General features: G+C 36.3%; 1 protein-coding gene across 2 annotated transcripts in view; it reads right to left on the minus strand.

Annotated features, from left to right (window-relative positions):
* FCHSD2 (FCH and double SH3 domains 2) overlaps positions 1-24,383 on the minus strand; it is a 312,393-nt gene that overhangs the window by 168,360 nt on the left and 119,650 nt on the right. For both annotated transcript variants that reach the window (XM_053561344.1, XM_053561345.1), the window contains exon 4: positions 7,947-8,023. In XM_053561344.1, the coding sequence (XP_053417319.1) occupies positions 7,947-8,023 (77 nt within the window). The remainder of the gene's footprint in view (positions 1-7,946; positions 8,024-24,383) is intronic.

Genomic DNA, 24,383 nt, shown 5'->3' on the forward strand with positions numbered 1-24,383 from the left:
ACTGCTCTTATCCTCTCTCCTGGGCTCTTATCCCAACTTCAATCATCACTGACCAATATCTCCTAATTCCACTCAAGCCCTTTAGAATTTTGACTCCAACAAGCAATCCTATAAGAACTCACAATCCAACTCATCCTTCCCCCCTTTCCACTGTCTCTTATCCCTCTCATAATCTCCCTTTCTCGGTTCCTTACCCAGCCTAGGATTCATGGTCTATTATAATCACTTCCTTATGTATACCCTTTCTTGCCTCTTCTCTGTCCAGTTTTACAAATTACAAGCTTCTACCCTGCACAAATCCAAAACTCTGTTTACACCATACCAAGGTCTGTAGTAGAATGTGGCTGGAGAAAAAGATAATCATCTTGCCTGGTCTCACTTTAAATTGATGTCAGATGAATTCTAGTGATCCCTTAGTGGTACCCAGTAATCATACCATAGTCCCTTAATCTATTTATTTTCCCCCTCTTCCACACAATTATTTCTCAACTTATCTCTTCTTAAAAATCTAGTATCACCACACTTTCAGCTAACAATGAAACTATCAGAAGGCAATGTCCACATGTTCCCACCACTCTGCCAATCTCCCTGTCTTTGCACCGACACATTCTGTCATCCTCCTATTACTTGCATTAACCACCCATGCTCTAAGGGCCTTCACATTCACACTACATTATATATAACCTCTTGCTCAAGAATGTCAATCCAGTCATCTCCTACAATGACAATTTTTCCTCTTCTACTAGATCATTCTCGTGAGTAAATAAATATGCTATATTTGTATTTAGAAAAATATAACTCTCCACCAACCCTCTATTTCTCTCCAGTACCACCCTAATATCTGCCCCCTTTCACACAAAACTTCTTCAAAGAATTGTCTGAAATTACTGTTTCCATGTTTTACCATCCTGGTGTCTTTTGATCCATTCAAGTCAGACTTCGGCTATGTACCACTCTTTTGAAATTGCTTTCCAACATCATTAAAGATCTCGTTGTGGTTAATCCCAATAGTTAATTCAAATCTTGGTACTATTATTCACCACAGTAGCAGTATTGACCTAGTTTACCCTTCTTGAACTGCTCTCTTCACTTGATTTCCACATCATTTTCTCTTAGTCTACTCCTACCTTTACTGGTTCTTCTTCATTTCACTGCCTTGTAAATGCTGGAGTGCCCCAGAGTCAGACCCCAGGTTTCTTCTCTTACCTCTTTAGATGAGCTCACCTGTTCTCATGGCTTTAAAGACTATCAATATGCTCACTACTCATGGACTATTAATTCCTGCCCAGACATCTTCCTTAACCTCCAACTGCCTGTTTAACATATCCAACTTGGATATTTACTAGGCATCGGTGTAAACCCAACATGTTCAAAACAAAGTTTCTTATTTCCCTAAAATATGTTCTGGCCGTCTAGCCTATCTCATTGACAGCTACTCAAACTTTCTAGTTGCTCAAGACAAAACCCCTAGAATCAACATTGATTCCTCTTTCTTCCTCTTACATCCACATCTGCACCATCAAGAAATTCTGTTTGGAATTTGATTACTGCCTAGCTCCTTCACTGTGACCACCTGTTTTGAGCCACTATCACACTTTGTGCCTGGATTATTCCAAGATGCTCCTAGCTACCCTCTGTTTCTGCCTTGTCCCTCCTAATGTCTATGCTCTACAGTAAAGCAATTGCAGTGTCATTGCTTCTTGGTACTCTCTATTCTCTTTACTAGGGTTACTGGTCTTTATCACCAAATGGACATATATGTTTAATTATTCACTTGTGTATTTATTTATTTATTTATTGGAGACAGAGTCTTACTTTGTCATCCTTGGTAGAGTCCTGTTGAGTCATAGCTCACAGCAACCTCAAACTCTTGATTCTCTTGTTTCAGCCTCCCAAGTAGCCGGGACTACATGTGCCCACTACAACACTTGGCTATTTTTAGAGATGAGGTCTTGCTCTTGCTCAGGTTGGTCTCGAACCCGTGAGCTAGGCAATCCACTTGCCTTGGCCTCCCAGAGTGCTAGGATTATAGGCATGAGCCACCTTGCCCGGCCTTCACTTGTATACTACCTATCTTCCTTCACTGGAATGTGGGCTCCCTGCAGCAGAAGCTTTGTTTTATTTACTGCTATATACATAGCACCTACAACAGGGTATAGCATAGCAGGCACTCAATAAAACTGGAGGAGATGAGAGGGAATAATGGAGCCTAGATTTGAACTCTAATTTCCCTGGCTCTCAAACCTCTGCTCTTCTGCTGATATAAGGTTACTTTCAGTCTCGGTAACAATGCTAAACATAAAAAAGAGTCTTTTCCTTCTCATAAAGTTATATCAAAACTTGTGTATCCTAAGTTCTTTGCATACATCCTACATGATTTTTGTCTTAAATATTCTGCACCATTATTTTCTTATCTTTTTTTTTGAGACAGAGCTTCTAGCTGTCGCCGTGGGTAGAGTGCCGTGGCATCACAGCTCACAGCAACCTCCAACACCTGGGCTCAAGCAATTCTCCTGCCTCCACCTCCCAAGTAACTGGGACTACAGGCACCTGCCACAGGGCCCGGCTATTTATTTATTTATTTATTTATTTATTTTTGGTTGTAGCCGTCATTATTGTTTGGCAGGCCTGGGCTGTATTCAAACCCGCCAGCTAAGGTGTATGTGGCTGGCACCTTAGCCACTTGAGCCACAGGCATCTAGCCTTTGTTATCATTTTTTGTTAAACTGACTTACTTTTTAAAATAAAATATGTACCTCACAATCTTATATCATTATTCTAAATGAAAAACAAATAACATTTGCCATAATAAAGTTATAACTAGTACAATACAAAAAAATTCATTCATATACCATCTAAGATCATACTGTGAACAATTTCTTATATGGGTATCATACTGGAAAACAAAGAATTTTAATGGAAAGAATTTTTCATCAAGAAATAAATCAACATATTATTAATAAAGCAATTGTTAAATTGTTAACAAAATCTTAACTGTGGCAGTGATCACACAAATCTACATGTGGTACAACTACACAGAATTTAATAGGCACACACAAAAATGAGTGCATATAAAACTGATGAATGCTGAACTAGATTGGTGGACGGTATATTATCAACTTCCTGGTTGTGAGACTGAACTATAGTTAAACAAGATATTATTCCTGAGGGAACTGGATAAGAAAATAAGAACAGCCCTTTGGTGTTTTGTTTGTTTGTTTGTTTTCAGAGAGGGTCTCACTGTGTTATCAAGGTTGGAGTGTAGTGGCACTATCACTGCTCACTACAGCCTCAAACTCGTGGGCTCAAGTGAGTCTCCTGCCTCAGCCTCTCAAGTAGCTAGGATTATAGGCACACGCCACCACACTCAGATAATTTTTCTGTTTTTTAAAGATACAAGGTCTTATTATGTTGTTTAGGCCGGTCTCCAACTCCTGGCCTCAAGCAGTCCTCCCACCTCTTTGTGCTATTTCTTACAACTGCATGTGAAGCTACATTTACCTCAAATAAAAAGGCTATGTTAACCACTGTGATAAAAATGTGTCAAATGGTTTATGAAGCGAGTGTATGATGCCCCATGATCATATCAATGTATACAGTTATGATTTAATAAAAAAAAAAAAAGTTTTTTTTAAATGTAACAAATATAATCATAGGACTTCCCTACCCCTGGAAATATAGCTTCCGACTAGCACTACACCTCAAGAAGACTCCAAAAAACGTGATAAATTCATAATCTAAGATTAATTTAAGCCAGGCATGGCGGCTCACACTTGTAACCCCAGCATTTTGGGAGGTCAAGGCAGGGCAATCTCTTGAGGCTAGAAGTTCAAGACTAGCATGGACAAAACAGCGAGACTCAGTCTCAACAAAAAATTAAAAACACAAATTAGCGAGGTGTAATGACATGTACCTATAGTCCTAGCTACTTGGGAGATGAAATAAGAGGATGGCTTGAGTCCAAAAGTTTGAAGCTGTAGGGAGCTATGATGGTATCACAGTACCTTAGCATAGCCAACACAGCAAGACCCCATCTCTAAATTTAAAAAAGATTAATTTATATATCAAATGATAACAAGGAGAAAGTATTAGTGTTCTGGTAAATAAGTGTTCGTGTATCGTTGTTCTTGGTAGTACAAAAGGAGAACATTGGAAGCCCAGGTACTAATGACAGGGAGGAAGAATGATTTCAATACAGTAGAAGTGTGGTAAGAACTGAAATAACAACTGCACTGATGTGCCCAGGGATTGGGAAACCAAAGATGAAAGGAAGAGAAATGGACATAGATGAGGAAAGAAAAGTAACTTGAGGCTAGGTTTCTTCCTGACTTTAAATACTATACAAAGAAATTTAAATTTCATCCTATTGGCAAGAAGAAACAATAGAAGATTTTCCAGCAGGAGGGTGACAGTAGGCCTATTCTATAGAGATAAAAATATAGTTTCTGGCACTGTAGCAAATGGAATTGTGAGAGGAAGAGATCACAGACAGAGAAACAGCTACTTAATACTTCATGTATGAAAAGAATAGTTCTAGAAAGAAGTTGAGCTGAGGGCAGCTGACTTTTTTCCCCCAAGCTGAAAAGTTAATAAAAATATATAATCATTATCAGTTCTCAGACAATACTAAAACAGGAATATGGACAAGATTACTTAGCAGAGTCACTAGAGAACTGAAGGAACTTTAGGAAACATTTACATAGAAAGGAATGGAAATCCTTAAATGCTTAAATCTTGTCCTCAAGATTTAAAAATTAAAAAGTCCAAGAGAAAGTAGTTATGCAGAATTCTAGTTTCCAGACAAATTAGGGTAATTTAATGAAATTAAATGGTGTACATATCCTCAGATTGGCAAACAATTTTAAAAGACTGATCACAAGCACTGGTAACAAATAAAAACGGGTAATTTTCAATCATGTTAGAAGGAATATAAAATATGTTGATAGAATTTATGTAGAACAATTTCCAATATCAACATTTTAAATGTACATGTATAAACCTTCTGATCCAGCATTTCCCCCTCTAACAATTTAGCCAACAGATGTACTTTCACAGTGTGCAAACCCATGTAGTTTTAGGAGTTATTCACTGCAGCATTATTGGTAACAGTAATAAACTAAACAACTACAAACAAGGAAATGGATAACAAAACTGTAGTTTATCCATACTGTGGCAGTGAACAAAAGCAGCCACTAAAAAATGGGGGATCTGAACCTACTGACATGAAAGGATGTCTAGAATAGACTCTTTAAGTGTGGGGGTGTGTTACAGGAACATATGCAAATAATTATTACAGTTCTGTTAAAAACGGCAAACTGTCTATGTTCATGTATGAGTTACACAGAAAAAAATATAAAAGACAAGACCATATGCTTTTAACAGCAATCACTCTAGGGGAGTAGAAACGTGATGAAGCTGGACTTTATACTTTTTATACTCTTTCGTACCATGTCCTACTTAATCCAAAGCATGTATTACTTGGATAAGATTTTTAAAAGTACCAATGCAAATATAAATAGAAAAAAAATAAATGGGAAACTCAATAAACTGAATAAACAAACAAACAGAAACCCTGGCAATTGACATTCTTAACCTCAATCTACTATCTTTTTCCACAATGGCACCATTGTCCTCTCGGTTGCCTAAATTGAAAAACCTGAGAGTCACTGTGTAACTGTCCCTTTCCCTCCTCCTACCCCATTCTTTTAGTCAGTAAATATTTATCAAGTGCCTTTTACATTCCAAGAGCTATTTTAGATATCAAGAAAACCATATGTATAGTTTGCCTCAGAACAAATTTGACCAACAAAAAATAAAATTTTGCTCAATCATTTGCAAGTCTTGTAGTTTCATTCTCTGATATTTCCCCCACAACCTGATTTATACTATAATTTCCATGGTTCAAATAAGAGATGATAAGGGATCAAATTCCTGCAATTCTATCCTTTCTAAATTTTTCCTTACACTCCTCTAATATACTTTCATACTATCACTAAAGAGAACCTGATCACATCATGCCTCTTGTGGAAATTCTACAATGCCTCCGTTATCTTCCAAATAAGAAAATGAACTCTATAACATGATATGAAAAGTCCCTGATGACGCCTACCTATATATCCTCCATCTCCACCATTCCACTTATCCTCCAACCTATATACTTCACACCAGCCATACTGAATTGCTCATTATTATTAACTAATACTCATATCTTCTCATGTTCCACGCCTTTAAGATGTTACTTCAGCTTAGAATTCCTTTTAGCAAACTCCTGCACATTCTTTAAGACTCTGCTGTATAAGCCTTGGTTTTCTTTTACGTTCTCAAAGGACCTCTGCTGTGTATGACCCAGTACCACAGCTGTTTATAGTGGTTATCTCCTCTGTGCTCCTAAAGGCCAGACATCACATCTTCTAGTCTCTCTAATCCTGAAGTCTACTTTAACAGCTGGCATAGGGTAGACATTTCATATGTATCCCATGAATAAAAAAAGAAAGAATGTTAAAATAGCTATGTGACCCTGAATAAGGTGTTTAGCCTGAGATGCAGTTTCCTAGTATATAAAAATGAGAATAATTATATCTACCAGGTTGTTTGGATAATCATGGGAGAGGAGTTAAATTTCATGGCATAGTGTCTGGCACATAGTAAATCCTTAGAAAATGCTAGCTTAAAACATTTTTTAAAATTAGGTTTTAAAAGCCAGCCAGGGAGAATAGATTTATTGTCCTTATTTCTTTGGTAATCTGAACTCTGAATTTCAAATAAACTTGGAATATAGCTTTCTATAAGTTGGATGCTTTTTCACTACATACAAGCAATCTCTTTCTTGGTTAGGCTAATTTCCTTTTACCAGCAACACTGAACATATATCATCCTCATTCTCACTGCAAAATTTTATTTTATTTGTCTTTTTTGCCTAAGAATTTCATCTCCTCTTTCTCCTTAGCTGAACTTTGTAGATACAGGAAAGTCCACAAGGAAATCTTATTTTTATTTCCTGTTTTAATATTCTTTATTGCATTTATAGATGTTCTAGCTATTATGCCATCTTCTAAGTTTATCTGTCGCCACTGTGAAGAGTTATTAGGGTTTCCTGCATATCCTTTAGTTTTCTACCCCCATTGCCACTTTCTCAAGAAATTCTTTGATAATGTCAGTCTTCACTGAGAATTCAACAGCTTGATTTCATACTCAGACTCCAAACTGTGTACTTCAGTACTGAGATCTTAATTACCCTGGATTTTCTGCTATTGCTTCGTGGATATTAGTCTTAATTCCAACCAGACTATAAACTCTGAAGTCTTTGACTTCTGTGTCCTCCAACTAAATACAACTCTTAGCACAAGAGACTATAAAGTACAACCCTGAGCACAACAGACTATAAATGCTTCCAAGTTAACCTCAAAAAAGACTTCAAATTCTAAACAAAATTATAAATACTTTTAAGTTATCCGTAGGTCACTGAGGGCACAATTTTTATTATATCGTCATTTGCCTTCTTTTAATTTGTGTGGGGTAATAACTAGCGAACTTCTGAGTGCCTCATTTATGCAAACACAGACATTTCTAAAATAAGTATTGTGCTAAAAGAATGCTCCTTTCCTTAAAACTTTTTACTTAGAAACTTGTTGAAATAATGTGTTTCATCATAGGTCACTCAGAACATAATTTGTGTTACATTGTCATCTATCTTCCTTAAATCCCATTATGTTAGTATTAATTAAATCATAACCTTTGCTTAAACACATGAAAATGATCTATTTTACATAGATTACCTAAATGTTATGAAACATTAAAAATTTAATAATTTTGATATTATATTTAAAAACAGTAGAGGAAAGAAATAATTCTTTTAACAACTAGAATATTACATTATCTATATGTGATACGGCTCTAATTGAAAACACTTTTGTTAAAAAGTAGGAAAAAACTACTTAGTAAGTTACCTGTAATCATTCCGATCATCAGTTTTTACTCCAGGCCAATCTCTCTTCAGGTATTGACTAGCCAACTTCTGGATTCCCTGTTAAAAAAATACATGTTTTTTTCTAAAGTAAGTATTGTGCTATAAAGGAATCTCTTTTCCTTAAAATACATAACTAAGAAAATTCTTACAAGGGTACATGTGAAATTTACTAAATATAGAATATAAATGTCTTAACACAATAACTAAGAAAATGCCAGGAAGTCTGTTAACCAGTGTGATGAAAATATGTCAAATGGTATATAAAACCAGTGTATGATGCCCCATGTACACAGCTATGATTTAATAATAAATAAAAACTGCAGAAGCCAGAATTCACTCACTGAAATTTTGAATTCTGGCTTCTGCGGTTTTTATTGTCTGTGTCAGATGTACAGCCAGATGCGGTTCTCCATCAGCATTTTCCAGATTCTGTTCAAACAACATCCACCCCCGTTCCATTCTCTTCTCCACCTATGCTCACCCTCATGCTCTTTGGAAAAAAAAAATAAGAAGAAGAATCACCTTCTGTGTCATAGCTCATTTGTTTCAAGAGAGAATCAACAGATCATATTCAGTCTTGAATAAATTGCTCTATTCTGATATTAAAAAAAAAAGAAAAACCCAAATTCAAATTTTTTCCAAATTTAAATTTAATTCTGAAGTAAAGAACCAATGATAAATAGAACACTACAACTTTCTTTCATTACTGTCCAGTTTCCATTTTTTAGGAAAAAATTATAAGGATGAGAAAACTGAAAATTAATATGTATTTGACTTCACCAAACTATTTCACTAGCCATAAAAGCAAGCAACCTCTGACATATCACAGGGAACACAGCTGTCCTCCACAGAGCTCTGCTTACATAGCTTGACATCTGAGTTTCCCACAATTTCTCAGCTGTGGCACATACTGCATTTATAAATCCCAGCAACCAAACTCTCATATACCAGGAGAGTAAAAAAATATTCAATTTGGCTTGGTGCTCATAACTCAGCAGGTAGGGCACCGGCCACATGCACTGGGGCTGGTAGGTTTGAACTAGGGCTGGTTGGCTCCAACCCGGCCTGAGCCTGCTAAAAACAAATGAACAACAACAACAAAATAGCCGGGCATTGTGACGGGCTCCTATGGTCCCAGCTATTAGGGAGGCTGAGGCAAGAGTTTGAGCCCAAGAGTTTGAGGTTGCTGTGAGCTGTGACACCATGGTACTCTACCAAGGGCGACATAGTGAGACTCTGTCTCAAAAAAAAAAAAAAAATTCAATTTGGGGCAAATATACCTTGGCTTGTATAATTAATAAACAAAGCTTGGTGCTAGTCCACTCTAGAAATTCTCAAGACAGATTTTAAGTTTTTTTTTTTTTTAATAATAATAATAATACCATGGCACAAGTCACTGCAAATGAAAAAAATTAGTTTAAAAAGAAATATATTCACTTGCTATTATCCATAAACAACATCAATGTAGATAAATCAGAATATTTATCTATAACAGGTGGGGCAGAGAGGTATAGGGCTTTGAACAGAGAAGACCATTTTGTTACGAAGTGAGGTTAAACTACACATTCCAATTATTTATTGTATTACTTTTGTTTTTGTAATTGATTATTTTTAATTATGGGTACATAATAGTTGTGTATATATATTTATGAGATACATGTGATATTTTGAGATAGCATACGACGTGTAATAATCAAATCAGTGCAATCAGGGTATCTATTCACTTCAAGTATTTATCATTTTTTTGTGTTAGGAATATTCCAGTTCTACTCTTAAGTATACCATAAAACTTACCGTTGACTAGAAAAACTTTGTTGTGCTATCAAATATTCTTTATTCTATCTAACTAAATTTTGCATCCATTAGCCATCCCCACTTTATACCCTGCTCCCTCCTCTCCTTCTCAGCTACTGGCAACCGTCATTCTATTCTCTGTCTTCATGCAATCGAGTGTTTTAAATATTTAGCTCCCACAAATGAATGAGAACATGAGAAATTTGTCTTTCTGTGCCCGGCTTGTTTCACTTCACATAATGATCTCCAGTTCCATCCATGATGTTGCAAATGACAGGATTTCATTCTTTTGTATGGCTGAATATTATTTCATTGTGTGTTGTAGCATATTTTCTTTATCCATTCATCCATTGATGGGCACTTATGCTGATATCAAATCTTGTCTCTTGCCAGTAGTGTTGTGATCAACATGGGAGTACAGATAGCTTCTGACATACTGATTTTCTTTCTTTTGGATATATACCTAACAGTGGAATTGTTGGGTCAAATGATAGTTCTATCTTTAGTTTCTTGAGGAACCGCCTACTGTTCTCCAAAGTGGTTGCACTAAATTACATTCCTGCCAACAATACGTAAGGCTTCTCCTTTCTCTACATCCTTGTCAGCACTCATTATTGCCTATCCTTTGGATAAAAACCATTTTAACTGGGGTGAGATGATATTTCATTGTAGTTTTGAGTTGCATTTCTCTGATGACAAATGATGTTGAGCATTTTCCCATGAACTTATTGGCAATTTGTATATCTTCTTTTGAGAAATGTCTATTCAGATCTTTTGCTCATTTTTAAATTGGATTATTTGATTTTTTTCCTGTTGAGTTGTTGAATCTCAGATGGATGGTTTGCAAATATCTCCTTCCATTCTGTAGATTGTCTCTTCATTTTGTTGATTGCTTTGTTTGCTGTGCAAAAGCTTTTTAGCTTGATGTGATCCCAAATGTCTAATTTTGCTTTGGCTGGTGCTTTTGAGGTATTACTAAAAAATTATTGCCCATACCAATGCCTTGGGGGCATTTCTCCAAGGTTTTCTTTTAGTAGTTTCTTAGTTTCAGGCTTAGATCTAAGTCATTTTTTTTTTTTTTAAGACAGAATCTCACTATGTCACCTTGGTAGAGTGCTGTGGCATCTCAGCTCACAGCAACCTCAAACTCTTAGGCTTAAGCAATTCTTGCCTCAGCCTCCCAATTAGCTGGTACTACAGAGGTGCCAGCCACAACACCCAGCTATATTTTGTTATAGTTCTCATTGTTGTTTAGCAGGCCTAGGCTGGGTTCGAACACACCAGCTCCAGTGTATGTGGCCAGCACCCTAACCACTGAGCTACAGGCACTGAGCCTAGATGTAAGTCTTTAATCCATTTTGATTTGATTTTTGTATATGGCATAAGATAAGGATCTAGTATTCATACTTCTCCATATGGACATCCAGTTTTCCCAGCACTATTTATTAAAGGGACTATCCTTTACCTAATACATATGCTTGGCACTTTTGTTGACAATGAGTTCACCAAATGTACTATTTTTAGACAGGAATATATGTGGTCCCCTAACAGAATTCCAGGGCCTAAAGTGGCTATAGAAATAATTAATGTTGGGATATTCATTTGTATGTACACATACATGCAATTCTAACAAGAATACATTGCTGAATTGAAGGACAACAACATTAATTAATAGATTGACTGCTTTAAGTAAGAGTTGTTCAAGTAAAATCAATGCCACACTCTATACATGGCACCTTTCTGTTCAGGTCTGTTACCAAATCTATTTGACTTAATTAAATCCATTACTTAATGCCTCTATTTTAGTTCAATGAAACCAAAGGGTAGCAAGAACTGTAGAGAAGCTCCTTTGAATTTCAAGTTCCTCCTGAAGTTAGCAATAGTCTAGTTTCACTATTTCTAGGTATTGTGTATTCTGAGAACTCACATCTACAATACTTCCACTTAATATATCTTGTATAATACTTTGAGGAATCTGATTACTAAATCTTCTCTGAATATGTGCAGTATTTTTTCACTTTCCACCTTGTTCATACCGCTGCCTGTTTTCACTGCATGAAATATTTCTAAAAACTCCATTCCTACTTGCTGAATTCTTACCCTCCTTTTAAACTGATTTTTTTTTTTTTTGGAGGGACAGAGTCTCACTTTATTGCCCTCAGTAGAGTGCCATGGCATCACACAGCTCACAGAAACCTCCAACTACTTCTGGGCTTAGGTGATTCTCTTGCCTCAGCCTCACAAGTAACTGGGTCTACAGGCATCCGCCACAACACCCAGCTATTACTTTGTTGTTGTTGCAGTTTGGCCAGGGCCGGGTTTGAATCCGCCACCCTTGGTATATGGGGCTGGTACCCTACCCATTGAGCCACAGGCACTGCCCTAAACTGATTTTTTTAATTCCTAATATAAAACATTCAGAAGTATATATAGGAAAAAGTGAAAAGTTTCATTTGCTAGGTATTTAATATCATTAATTTTATTTCATTAAAGTGTAATAGTTTTATCACTCTTTCTGCATTTATTAGCTACATTCTGTTAAGAACTATGCCTCCTGTCCTATTTGGTTATACCGAGGTATGGTACTTACAAGAAAGACAGGATGAATATCTGATGTCCAGTTTGGATCCAAAGATAAACAATGCATTTTTAAGGTAACATTATTAACGCGTGTATTTTAAATAATAGATGCATTCCAATTAATTACAGTCACTAGTCTATAGCTTGTAGGAAGCTGGCTCCCACATCATGACCCCAATAGCTGTGATCTTGACCTGAAATAGCTTGTTTTCCAAAGAATCCTGATTCCTTTCAGAGAGAAACCAGAGATCACAATCTAAGCAAGTCCTCACCCTTCAGGTGTTATTTTGTGTCTTTCTCTAAAGTCTTTTTCTAATCACAGTAAACAAAATAGCTTTTCCTCTACCCAGTTACACACACACAAAGGTATTTATTCTTATTCCTTATACTTTCTGGGTTAGAAAAATTGTTTTTGTCTGTTTACTCACCAAAAGCTCCATCAGGTAGGGATCTTACCCCTCCTTTTCAAAAAAATCACTATATTCCCAGGCAGAGAGCCTAGTATTTAGTTGATGCCAATAATATCCACTGGTTGCATTAATAAATGTCACCTACATTATTCTGTTTCTATTGTGTAATACCCATCTCCTTTTGTGTTTTTGCCATTCTCAGTTAGAAATGTTTGGAAGAAACCTTCTCTGGTTGCTAATTTTCATATTCTCAAAGGAAAAACGAAAACTATACCAGAGTGCTGATATTCTGATCAGGTGACTTTAATTTAATAAATAAGCTCCTTAGTAAAATTACAGTAAAAGTCAGATGTGATAGAAGGCTGAGGTGGGAGGAAAACTTAAAGCCAGGAGGTTGAGATCAGCCTAGGCAACGTAGGGATATTCTTATCTCTACCAACAAAACAAAACAAAAAATTAACTAGGTGGGGTAGTGTGTTTCTATAGTCCTAGCTACTTGGGAGGCTGAGGCAGGAGGATCACTTGAGGCCTGGTTATGGTAACTATGACTGCACCACTGAACTCTAACCTGGTTGACAGAGTGAGCAAGATCCTATCTCCATATATATATATATATATACACACACACACACACACATATATATTTTAATATTTTTTTGACCATCCTCACCATAAGAAGAGAACATGTATGTGGATATTCCAAAAGCAACAATAACAACAAACCCCAGACGTTTATTCTCTTAGAAGGCACTACACATTAATTTTTGTGAAGGTTCAAGTAAGTCAAGATCCCTAAATTCAAAGAATGCATTATCTGTAAAGAGGAATAAGAATTATGCAATGTGAAACGCCAGGCAACACATGGCTTACTGCCAAATAAATAATAAATTGTGACATAACGAAAAGATCATCTGATATTTTCTTAATAAATCACAGTTAAATAATGATAGTGACTTAGTTTAATCACTGCTAAAATGTTTACAGAACATGGGATATAAGATGAGCCTCAGTTCATTAGTACGATTAAGACGTAAGGCAGAATGAAGACACTCTAAATTTATATAGAATAAATGAACTAAACCAACACTTTCGCACATTTATTCCTCTTAATTCTACACGAGGCTTTATTATAACCACAAAGAAACTGGACAGTAAGAGAATACATAATTTACTTAAGATCATACAATTTACACCTAGTTAAATTTGAGTTAGAATCCCAAGTTATCATTAAGTCTTTGCAAAAGGCATCGTTTTAGAGTGCACTTTATCTAATTCTTCAAAGAAACTGTGAAATTAACTTATTAACTTTTTGTGCATTATAAATTGTAATAGCAATTTCTAGAGTTCTAAACCACAAAGATGAACTGTATTAAACTGAATGAGCCCTTCAGAGATGAGATGAGGGATTCATGAAATTGACAAACAATGAGATCTTTAGATGAAAGACTTTATTCAAGTTAGTTCACAGAAACAGGAATCATGATTTCTGTGTGCTCCATGCAGCTGTTCAAGATCTAATCTGTATGGATGCTCAGAAATACTCTGTGGACCTTATAGGGAAGGTCACAAATAATATTTCGTGTCTATGAAAGCATTCTGTATTTAAATTAACTGGTGTTCCTTTTATGTTATGCTTGAAGCTACATCTGATGAGTAAAGGGTTTACTTATATAAAAATAAACTCACCCTAATTTGCTAAGGAAAATAAACCTATAGCTTGCAATTTTTAAAAAAGTCTTTTTATTAATTCACTCCTCCAGCCCATGGTAAAAAGTGTTTTTTAATTAAATTATGCCCACAGTATTACTCTCTAAAACTGGTCCACTAAACATTTAATATTTATTTAAATTCACCTGAGCATCACTGGCGCATAATGTTGATTTGATTTGCAGTACAGTTCACGCTAGAGTGGTGGTTTCCATAAAGATGGACTATCAATATACTCTTTGAAACATGTAATAATATCCCACTGCAAGTTTTAAAAAAGCCCCCAGTGTCTGATGTTAGACTTGCTTTGTTTTACCTCTCAATAACACTTGCTGTATTGCTTTAACAATTGAATAAACACAAAGAAAGCCACTGTAGAGCAACACTGGGAAATGGACTGATGGCTTAACCTTTGGCCTATTTACTCCAGCAAACTGAGAGGAGTGTGGCACAGGTTAGTCAGTAACCATTTCTTCCCCCAGCATATGGAAGATTTAAATTTTAAATATTTAAAATATTTAATTTAAAATATTTAAATTTTACTAATATTTAAATTTTATAATTAAATAATATTATTCAGATGGCTCTCAAAATTTTAGGAAACCATATTATTTATACACTATACCTATCTGTCATGAAATTCTCAACATTATGCAAATGATCTTTTATAAAATTAACAAGTCCACTGCATAAGTTGTATACTAATCAGACATATAAATTATGCAGTGTTTGTCTTTACTGTATTTTTAACTATTCCTACCCTAAAGAAAGTTTTGAAACTATTCTGTGTGGTATATAATCGTATAAGGTAAAATTATTAATCAGTGTATTATTTTAAATTGCATAATTGTTTTTTACCTATTTTTCTATTAATTCATGATGAAATATTAATCTCATATCTGTTAGCTATATCAACCATTAAAGACATTTTGGCCTTTTCCCTTTTATAAAAAAAATAAAAATTAACCTATCCTATTTGATTTAAAGACCAAACACAGAATAAAAAATATGTAACATTTAACAATCATTCATGACAAAACTCTCAAAAACTAAAAGTAGTAAAAAACTTCCTTAACCAAAGAATATACACGAAGACCCTACAGCTAACATCATACTTTTAATAGAGAATGAATGCTTTCCTCCTAAGATAGGGATAAGGCAAAGATGTCTTCTATTTGACCACTTCTTTTCACCATTTTACTGGAAGACCTACCTAGTACCTTAAGACAAGAAAAAGAAATAAAGGCATACAGATTGGAAAGAAAAACACAAAGCTATCTTTATTCATAGATGACATGACTGTCTATACAAAACCCCCCTAACAATTTGTAAAAAAAAACTCCTGGGACTAAACATTGAGTTTAGCAAGGCTGCATAATACAAGGTCAATACACTAAAGTCAACTGCTTTTCCATATGCCTGTAATTCTACAATTAGAATTTGACTTTTAAAAAAATGAAATACTTAGGTATAAATCTTAAAAAATATGTGCAGGATCTATATGTGATGTAGAAAATGCTAAAATACTGATGAAAGAAATCTAAGAATATCAAAATGAATGGAGAGATATTCCATGTAAATGGATTGGAAGACTTTACATTGTTACAATACCAATTGCCAATTTGATTTATACATTGAATGAAATCTTAGTAAAAATTCAAAGAAACTTTTTGGTAGATATCAACAAACTGATTTTAAAATGCATAAGGACTGGGAGGCCAAGATGGGCAGATTGCTTGAGCTCAGAAGTTCGAGATCAGCCTGAGCAAGAGTGAGACCCCCATCTCTAAAAACAGCCAGGCATTGTGGTGGGCATCTGTGGTCCCAACTACTTGGGAGGCTGAGACCAGAGAATCGCTTGCCCAGGAGTTTGAGGTTGCTGTGAGCTATGAAGCCACAGCACTCTACCAAGGGCAACATAGTAAGACTCTTGTTTCAAAAAGTAAAATAAATAAATAAATAAAATACATAAGGAATGGTAGGCAGCAGAATAGCTAAAACAATTATGAAAAATAAGAACAAGGAGGACTTTCATTTTCTGATCTCAAGACATATTGTAAAGCTGCAGGAATGAAGATAGGGTATTAGCAAAAGAATGGACACATAGATCAGTGGAACAGACTAGAGATCCTAGAAACAGAACCATACAGAAATAACAAACAGATTTTTCACAAGGGAACAAAGGCAATTCAGTATCAAAAGGGTAGTCTTTCAACAAATGGTCCTGGAACAAATGAATGACTATATGGAAAAAGTCCACCATGACACACACCTCACAGCTTACACAAAAATTAACTCAAAATGGTTCACAGACCTAAATATAAAGCACAAAACTAGAAAACAGAAAAAACATGGAAGAAAATCTCCTTGATCTTTGAAAAAGGGTTTTAACATGTAACATCAGAAAAGAAAATAAAAAGACAAGCTGCACACTAGGAAAAAATATTTGCAAATCACATATCTGATAAAAGATTGTATTCAAAATACACAAAGAACATTTAAAATTCAACAGTAAGAAAAAAACCAATCCACTTAAAAATTAGGCAAATGATCTGAAGAGACACTTCATCAAAGAAGATATATGGATGGCAAAAAGCATATGAAGAGATGTTCAGCATCACTTGTCATTATAGAAAAGCAGATTAAAACAATGGCATACCACTACGGTACATACCTCTAAGAGTAGACAAAATTCACAAAATTGGCAATACCAGATGCTAGTGAGGCTTCAGAATAACAGGACTCTCCTTCATTGCTGATGGGAATGCAAAATGGTACCTACACATTGGGATATAGTTTGAAAATTTCTTGTAAAGTTAAACATAGACTTCTTGTTATAAGGCAGCAATTGTATTCCAGGTATTTAAGCCAACTGATTTGAAATTTTATTTCCACACAAAACTCTGAACACAAATGTTTCTAGCAGCTTTATTCATAAATTTGGAAGCAAGTGTGAACTAAAATAAAACCTTAAGCCCTCCCAGCTGACTGAACCCTCTTGTGCCCAAAGGGACCCCAGAAAAACCTTACGGCTGAGTTTCCAGCCATGAGAAGAAGGAGGGACAGGCACAAGGTCTTTGTGCCTCCTCACTTTGGGAGTTACTCTTTGTAACAATAAGACACTAAATCATTAACAGGCCTAAGGCCACACAAGGCAAAGGTTAAACCACACCTGTAGGCCACCAATTTATAATACTTAACAGATCGGGCAGCTCCCGTAGCCCAGTGGGTAGGGCGCTGGCCATGTACCCAAGGCAGGTGTGTTTGAACCCGGCCCCGGCCTACTAAAACACAATGACAACTGCAACAAGGAAACAGCCGAGTGTTGTGGTGGGCACCTATAGTCCTAGTTACTCAGGAGGCTGAGGCAAAAGGGTTGTTTAAGCCCAAGAGTTGAAGCTTGCTGTGAGCTGTGACGCCACACCACTCTACCAGGGTGAGACTCTGTCTCAAAAAGAAAAAAAAATACTTAACAGATCACTTGAGTCTTGGTAGGTGGCTTGCCTCTGACTAACAAACTCCTAGATCTTAACTTAAAGCACTGCCAGCCTTAGGACAAAGTTTTATTACTTTAATCAATTACGAATCAAAGAATCTTTAAACCTACCTACAACCTATAAGCTTCCGCATCAAGATGACCTGCCTTTTCAGGTCAAACCAATATATTAATTTACGTATAATCACTGTCTCATTAATGTAAAAACAACCACACTGTAACCTGGCTACCAGAGACACATTTTCTCAAGACTTCTTGAGGGTTTGTTTTCCCAGGCCAAGGAAAACACACACTTAGCTCAAAATAAACCCCTTTAAACTATTTTACAGAGTTTGAGTTTTTCCCCACTAACACAACCAAGATGTCCTTTGGTAGGTGAATACACAAACTATGGTAGATCATTACAATGAAATACTATTTTGTAATAAAAAAATAAACTATTAATTCACTTAAATTGGATGAATCTTTGACTGCATTTTGGTAAGTCAAAGAAGCCAAATTGAAAGGTTATACTCTGTACTATTCAATTCATAATACATTCTGGAAAAGACCAATTTATAGAAAACAAAAACAGACCAGTGATTGTGAGGGGTTTGGAGAAGTGGAAATGTTTGACTTGGGGAAGTATAGACAATTTTAAGGGTGGTGGACTAATACACACACACACACACACACAGTATTATAGTAGTGGATACATAATACTACAATTTGTCAAAACTCACAGAACTTCACAACACAAAGAATGATTCTTAATATATGTTAATTTTAAAAAGTTCAACCAGTGGCAGAACTCAGGATAGAATGCAGATTGCAACAAATGAATCTAAATGTATGATATAATTTCACAGATGGGTGTGGAGGGTGAAGGGGGTAAATTCTGTAACTATGTAAAACAATATTTTTACAAACTGACCAAAGTAACTTTGGAAAACAATATTTTGACTAGAAGTTATAAGCCTATAAGGAATTATAAACAAAAAGGAACTATATACAAACACTGTACACAAGTTGATAAAATTATTTCTCACTGGGTACAGGTTAACAATTCTGAAACATGGTGTGTATGTATATATATACAAATCATACCAAAAAAAGATATATACATTTTAAGAAAGGAAAAAACTTTATTAAATTTGTAATACTCAATATGATAACAAAAGATGAATACCAGTCACATTTGAGCACCTCTTATAATTACAGAAGTCAAATGTGACCTGAGTATAGTTTTATTTTTACTTTGTATGAACAAATTAAATACATGACAGACAGTGAGAGTCAGTTGCTCAACATTAGACAGTGGGAGTTATAGATAAGCAAGAGCGAGAAACGAGAATGAACCATTTTGGGGTGAATTAGAGTCAGAGACATTTAATTAAATATATACACAAAAATAATTACAGATAGGTGTGTATCTGTGGCTTAGTATAAATGTATAAATCTTCTAGCTCTGTCCACTGATAAGGCCTAGAAACAATGGCACTCCAGTAGCAACTGGCACATCCAGCACCCAGATCTTGGTTTCTAATATCATTCTCCAATAAAAGGAATCAGGTCATCTTAGAGAAAAAGCTGATTCTAGAACTAAGGTAGGAAACATACAAGATATGCCTGTAGCATCTTGTAATGCCAGAAGGTAAGAAAGTATACACACACACATACACACACACACACAAAAAAACCCCAAAAAATAAAAAAATGAGGGCCTGTCAAACATCTTAAAGCCAACCCAGACCTCCCAATGGACAAGACTACAAAAAAAGTAGTACTGGACCCAATCCAAAAAATAAAGTACATACCCATGATTCCTTTTTTTTTTTTGAGACAGAATCTCACTCTGTCATCCTGGGTGGAGGGTTATGGCATCATAGCTCACAGAAACCTCAAACTCCTAGGCTCAAGCCACCCTCTGACCTCAGCCTCTGGAGTAGCTGGGAATACAGATGCCCACCACCATGCCCAGCTATTTTTTTCTTTTTTAGTGGAGACAGGGTCTTACTCTTGTTCAGGCTGGTCTTAACCTTAAACTCCTGAGCTCAAGTAATCCACTGGCCTTGGCCACCCAGAATGCTAGGATTATAGCTGTGAGCCACTGTGCCCAGTCCATTTGGATATAAATAAATGACTAAATAGAGATGAATCTCTCATATAGAATTCCAAATAATTTGTACAGCTACTCCAAAAACATGGAGCTTAAATCCTCATGCCTTCAAGACGGCCTGCTCTGAATAACTGGGCTTTCAAAGAGCAGAATATAGAAAGGAAGAAAGTAACATAATGGTGGAGAAACTTGGCAAATAAATACTACCTTGGCCAGATGATAGAGGTTAACATCATCAGTAATAAGTCATGTTGACAACATATGCCCTTGGTATGGTATATTGAGTAAGATCCTCACCTTTGTAGTCTTTCTTCCCCAAACCGTATCTCAGTCCAATCATGAGAAAAGCAACAGCACATGCAAATTGAGAGACACTGTACAAAATACCTTATTGGTACTTCTCAAAACTACCAAGATTGTTAAAAACAAGGAAAGCTTGAGACATTGTCACAGGAATAAATGTAATATGTTATACTGCATGGGAATCGAGAATAAAGAAAAAATATAAGATAGGGGAAAACTAGTAAAATATAAATAGGTAAAGTTTGAATGTTAGTTAATAGTATTGTGTCATTGTTGATTCCTTAGTAGTGACAAATGTACCATAATAATGTAATATGTTAATAACAGGGAAAACAACAGCACCTTGTACTAACTTTGAAATTTTTCATGAATTCAAAACTACTCTTTAAAAAGTTCATTTACATTTTTCAAAGTTCATGAAATTTAGCTACTTTCTAAATTGCAGCAGAAAAAAAAGAAACAAAGCAACTTTATAGACCTGATGTTAGAATTCTTGAATTTTACACTTGAAGACCATTTTATCTTATTTATTTATATCGTTTTTAAAATTTCAGAATATTACATGGGTACACACATTTTGGTTACATATTTTGCTTTAGTACATTTAAAATCAAAGTTGTAAGTGTACCCTTCACCCAGAATGTGTGCATTGTACCAGTTAGTTGTGAATTTACCCATCCCTTCCCCAACCCATTTGATTTCCATTGTTTTACTTCCAAATGTGCACGTAAGAGTTGATCAACTAGTTCCAATTTAGTATTAAGTATACGTGGTGCTTGTTTTTCTATTCTTGAAAGACTCCACTTAGAAGAATGCTCTCCAGTTCCATCCAGGTTGTTACAAAAGACACTAGATCATCTTTTTTTTATGGCTGAGAAATACTTAATGGTATACATATACCACTTTTTTTTTTTTTTTTTTTTTTTTGGTAGAGACAGAGTCTCACTTTATGGCCCTCGGTAGAATGCTGTGGCATCACACAGCTCACAGCAACCTCCAACTCCTGGGCTTAAGTGATTCTCTTGCCTCAGCCTCCCGAGTAGCTGGGACTACAGGCACCTGCCACAACGACCGGCTATTTTTTGGTTGCAGTTTGGCCGGGGCCAGGTTTGAACCTGCCACCCTTGGTATATGGGGCTGGTGCCTTACCGACTGAGCCACAGGCGCCGCCCCATATACCACATTTTATTAATCCACTCACGTACTGGTGGGCATGTGGGTTATACCCACATCTTTGCAATTGTGAATTGTCTTGCTATAAAAATTAGAATACAAGTGTCTTTTTATAAAATGTCTTTTTTTCCTTTGGGCAAATAAATATTTAGTAGTGGGATTCCTAGATCAAACGGTAAATCTAGTTTTAGTTCTTTGAGGAATCTCCATATTACTTTCCATTGAGGCTGTACTAGTTTGCAGTCCCACCAACACTGTATAAGTACTCCTTTCTCTCTGCATCTGTAGAAGCAGCTGGAGACTTTTTGATAACAGCTATTCTCACTGGAGTTAGTTGATATCTCATTGTGGTTTTGATTTGCATTTCCCTGATGATTACAGATATAAAACAGTTTTTTATGTGTTCATTGGCCATTCATCTATCTTGATTTGAAAAGTTTCTGTTTATGTTTTTTGCCCACTTTTTAATGGGGTTGTTTTATTTTTTCCTTGCTGATAAGAATTCAGTTCTTTATAAGTTCTGGTTATCAACCCTTTATCAGATGTACAGCATGCAAATATTTTCTCCCATTTTGTAGCCTGACTACTTACTCTACTGATTGTGTCCTTAGCTGTTCAGAAACATTTTAATTTTATCAGGTCTCATTTGTTTACTTTCAATGTTGCTGTGATTGCTTTTGGGTTTTTTTTCACATATTCTTTCCCTAGGCTGATATCTGTAAGAGTTTTTCCACCATTTCTTTGAGAATTCTTTTTTTTTTTTTTTTTTTTTGTAGAGACAGAGTCTCACTGTACCGCCCTCGGGTAGAGTGCCGTGGTGTCACACGGCTCACAGCAACCTCTAACTCTCGGGCTTACGCGATTCTCTTGCCTCAGCCTCCCGAGCAGCTGGGACTACAGGCGCCCGCCACAACGCCCGGCTATTTTTTTGTTGCAGTTTGGCCGGGGCTGGGTTTGAACCCACCACCCTCGGCATATGGGGCCGGCGCCCTACTCACTGAGCCACAGGCGCTGCCCTTCTTTGAGAATTCTTAAGTTTCGTGCCATAGGCTTAGGTCTTTTATACATAATGAATTAATTTTTTTTTTTTTTTTTGTAGAGACAGAGTCTCAATTTATGGCCCTCTGTAGAATGCCGTGGCCTCACACAGCTCACAGCAACCTCCAACTCCTGGGCTTAAGCGATTCTTTTGCCTCAGCCTCTCGAGTAGCTGGGACTACAGGCGCCCGCCACAACGCCCGGCTATTTTTTGGTTGCAGTTTGGCTGGGGCCGGGTTTGAACCCGCCACCCTCGGTATATGGGGCCGGCGCCTTACCAACTGAGCCACAGGCGCCGCCATAATGAATTAATTTTTGTGAGTGGTGTGGATCCTATTTCAGTCTTTTACATGTGGCTACCCAGTTTTCCCAGTACAATTTACTGAATAGGGATTCTTTTCCTCAGTGTATGATTTTTTCTGCTTTGCAAAGATCAGATGGGAATATGAGGATGGTTTCTTTTCTGGGTTCTCTGTTCTGATTCATAGGTCTATGTCTCTTTTTTATGTCGGTACCATGATGTTTTGTTACTAGTCTTATAGTACAGCTTGAAGTCTGGTAAGGTAATGCCTCCTGATTTTTTTTTTTTTGAGACAGAGTCTCACTATGTCACCCTTGGTGGAGTATTGTGACTTCACAGCTCACAGCAACCTCAAACTCTTGGGCTTAAGCAATTCTCTCGCCTCAGCCTGCCAAGTAGCTAGGATTATAGATGCCCGCCACAATGCCTGGCTATTTTTTTGTAATAGCTGTCATTGTTGTTTAGCAGGCCCAGGGCCAGGTTCGAACCCACCAGCCCAGGTGTATGTGGCCAGTACCCTAACCACTGAGCTACAGGCGCCAAACCTGATTTGTTCTTATTACCTAAGGTTCCATTTGCTGTTTGGAGTTTTTTCTGGTTCTATACAAAATGCAGAACTATTTTTTTCTAGATCTGCAAAAAATGACATAGGCATTTTATAGGGGATTGTGTTGAATCTGTAAATCATTTTGGGTAGTATTGCTATTTTAACAATGTTGATTCTGCCAACCCATGAGTATGATATGTTTTTCCATTTGTTTACATCCTCTGTGATTCCTTTCCTCAGTGCTCAGTAGTTCTCACTACAGAGGTATTTCACCTCCTTAAATATGTAGTATATTCCTAGGTATTTTATTTTCTTTGTTGCTACTCTGAAAGTTATTACATCTTTGATTTGATTCTCAGCTTGACTGTTGTTGATGTATACGAAATTTTGATAATTTTTTGTGTTTTGATTTTAAACAGGGAGAGAAAAGATTCCAGAATGCTATTGGAAAATGTTGGGGGGGGCTAACATGGCCCTACACAAATGCTCCCCACTCTTCCTCCTCTGTCTCTACTCCTAAAACAAAGAATACAAAGGACCTAATTAACCCCATCTCCAAAATTCACACCAAAGGACACTAACCCACAAAAACCCTCCAGATAAGCTATAGAATCTGCCCTCCTCCCTAGGGGCCCATATAAGAGAGGTCTCTAACTACGCCCCTGAATGCAGACATCTTTGCCCTGCCCAGGCAGGTCACTGTTCCTTTTCAATAAACCTGACCTGAACCTCTGTGCTCCCAGTCTTGTCTGTGGGCACCACTGCACTACCTTTTAGAAAGTATTAATCTGCAATTAATATATATGGGTATGTACATATTTTACATATTTAATGCTACTAAATAAAAAGCCAAACTGGATTTAATAGCTATCGTATTTCTAAATGTTTTTCAAGGACAATGAGACACTTTGATAGTTTAGATTTTTTCCCCACTTTTTTCTAATAAAAATTTTAAACATGCACAAAAATT

Source organism: Nycticebus coucang, chromosome 14 (genome assembly GCF_027406575.1).
Source record: "Nycticebus coucang isolate mNycCou1 chromosome 14, mNycCou1.pri, whole genome shotgun sequence".
In the NCBI taxonomy this organism is placed as follows: domain Eukaryota; kingdom Metazoa; phylum Chordata; class Mammalia; order Primates; family Lorisidae; genus Nycticebus; species Nycticebus coucang.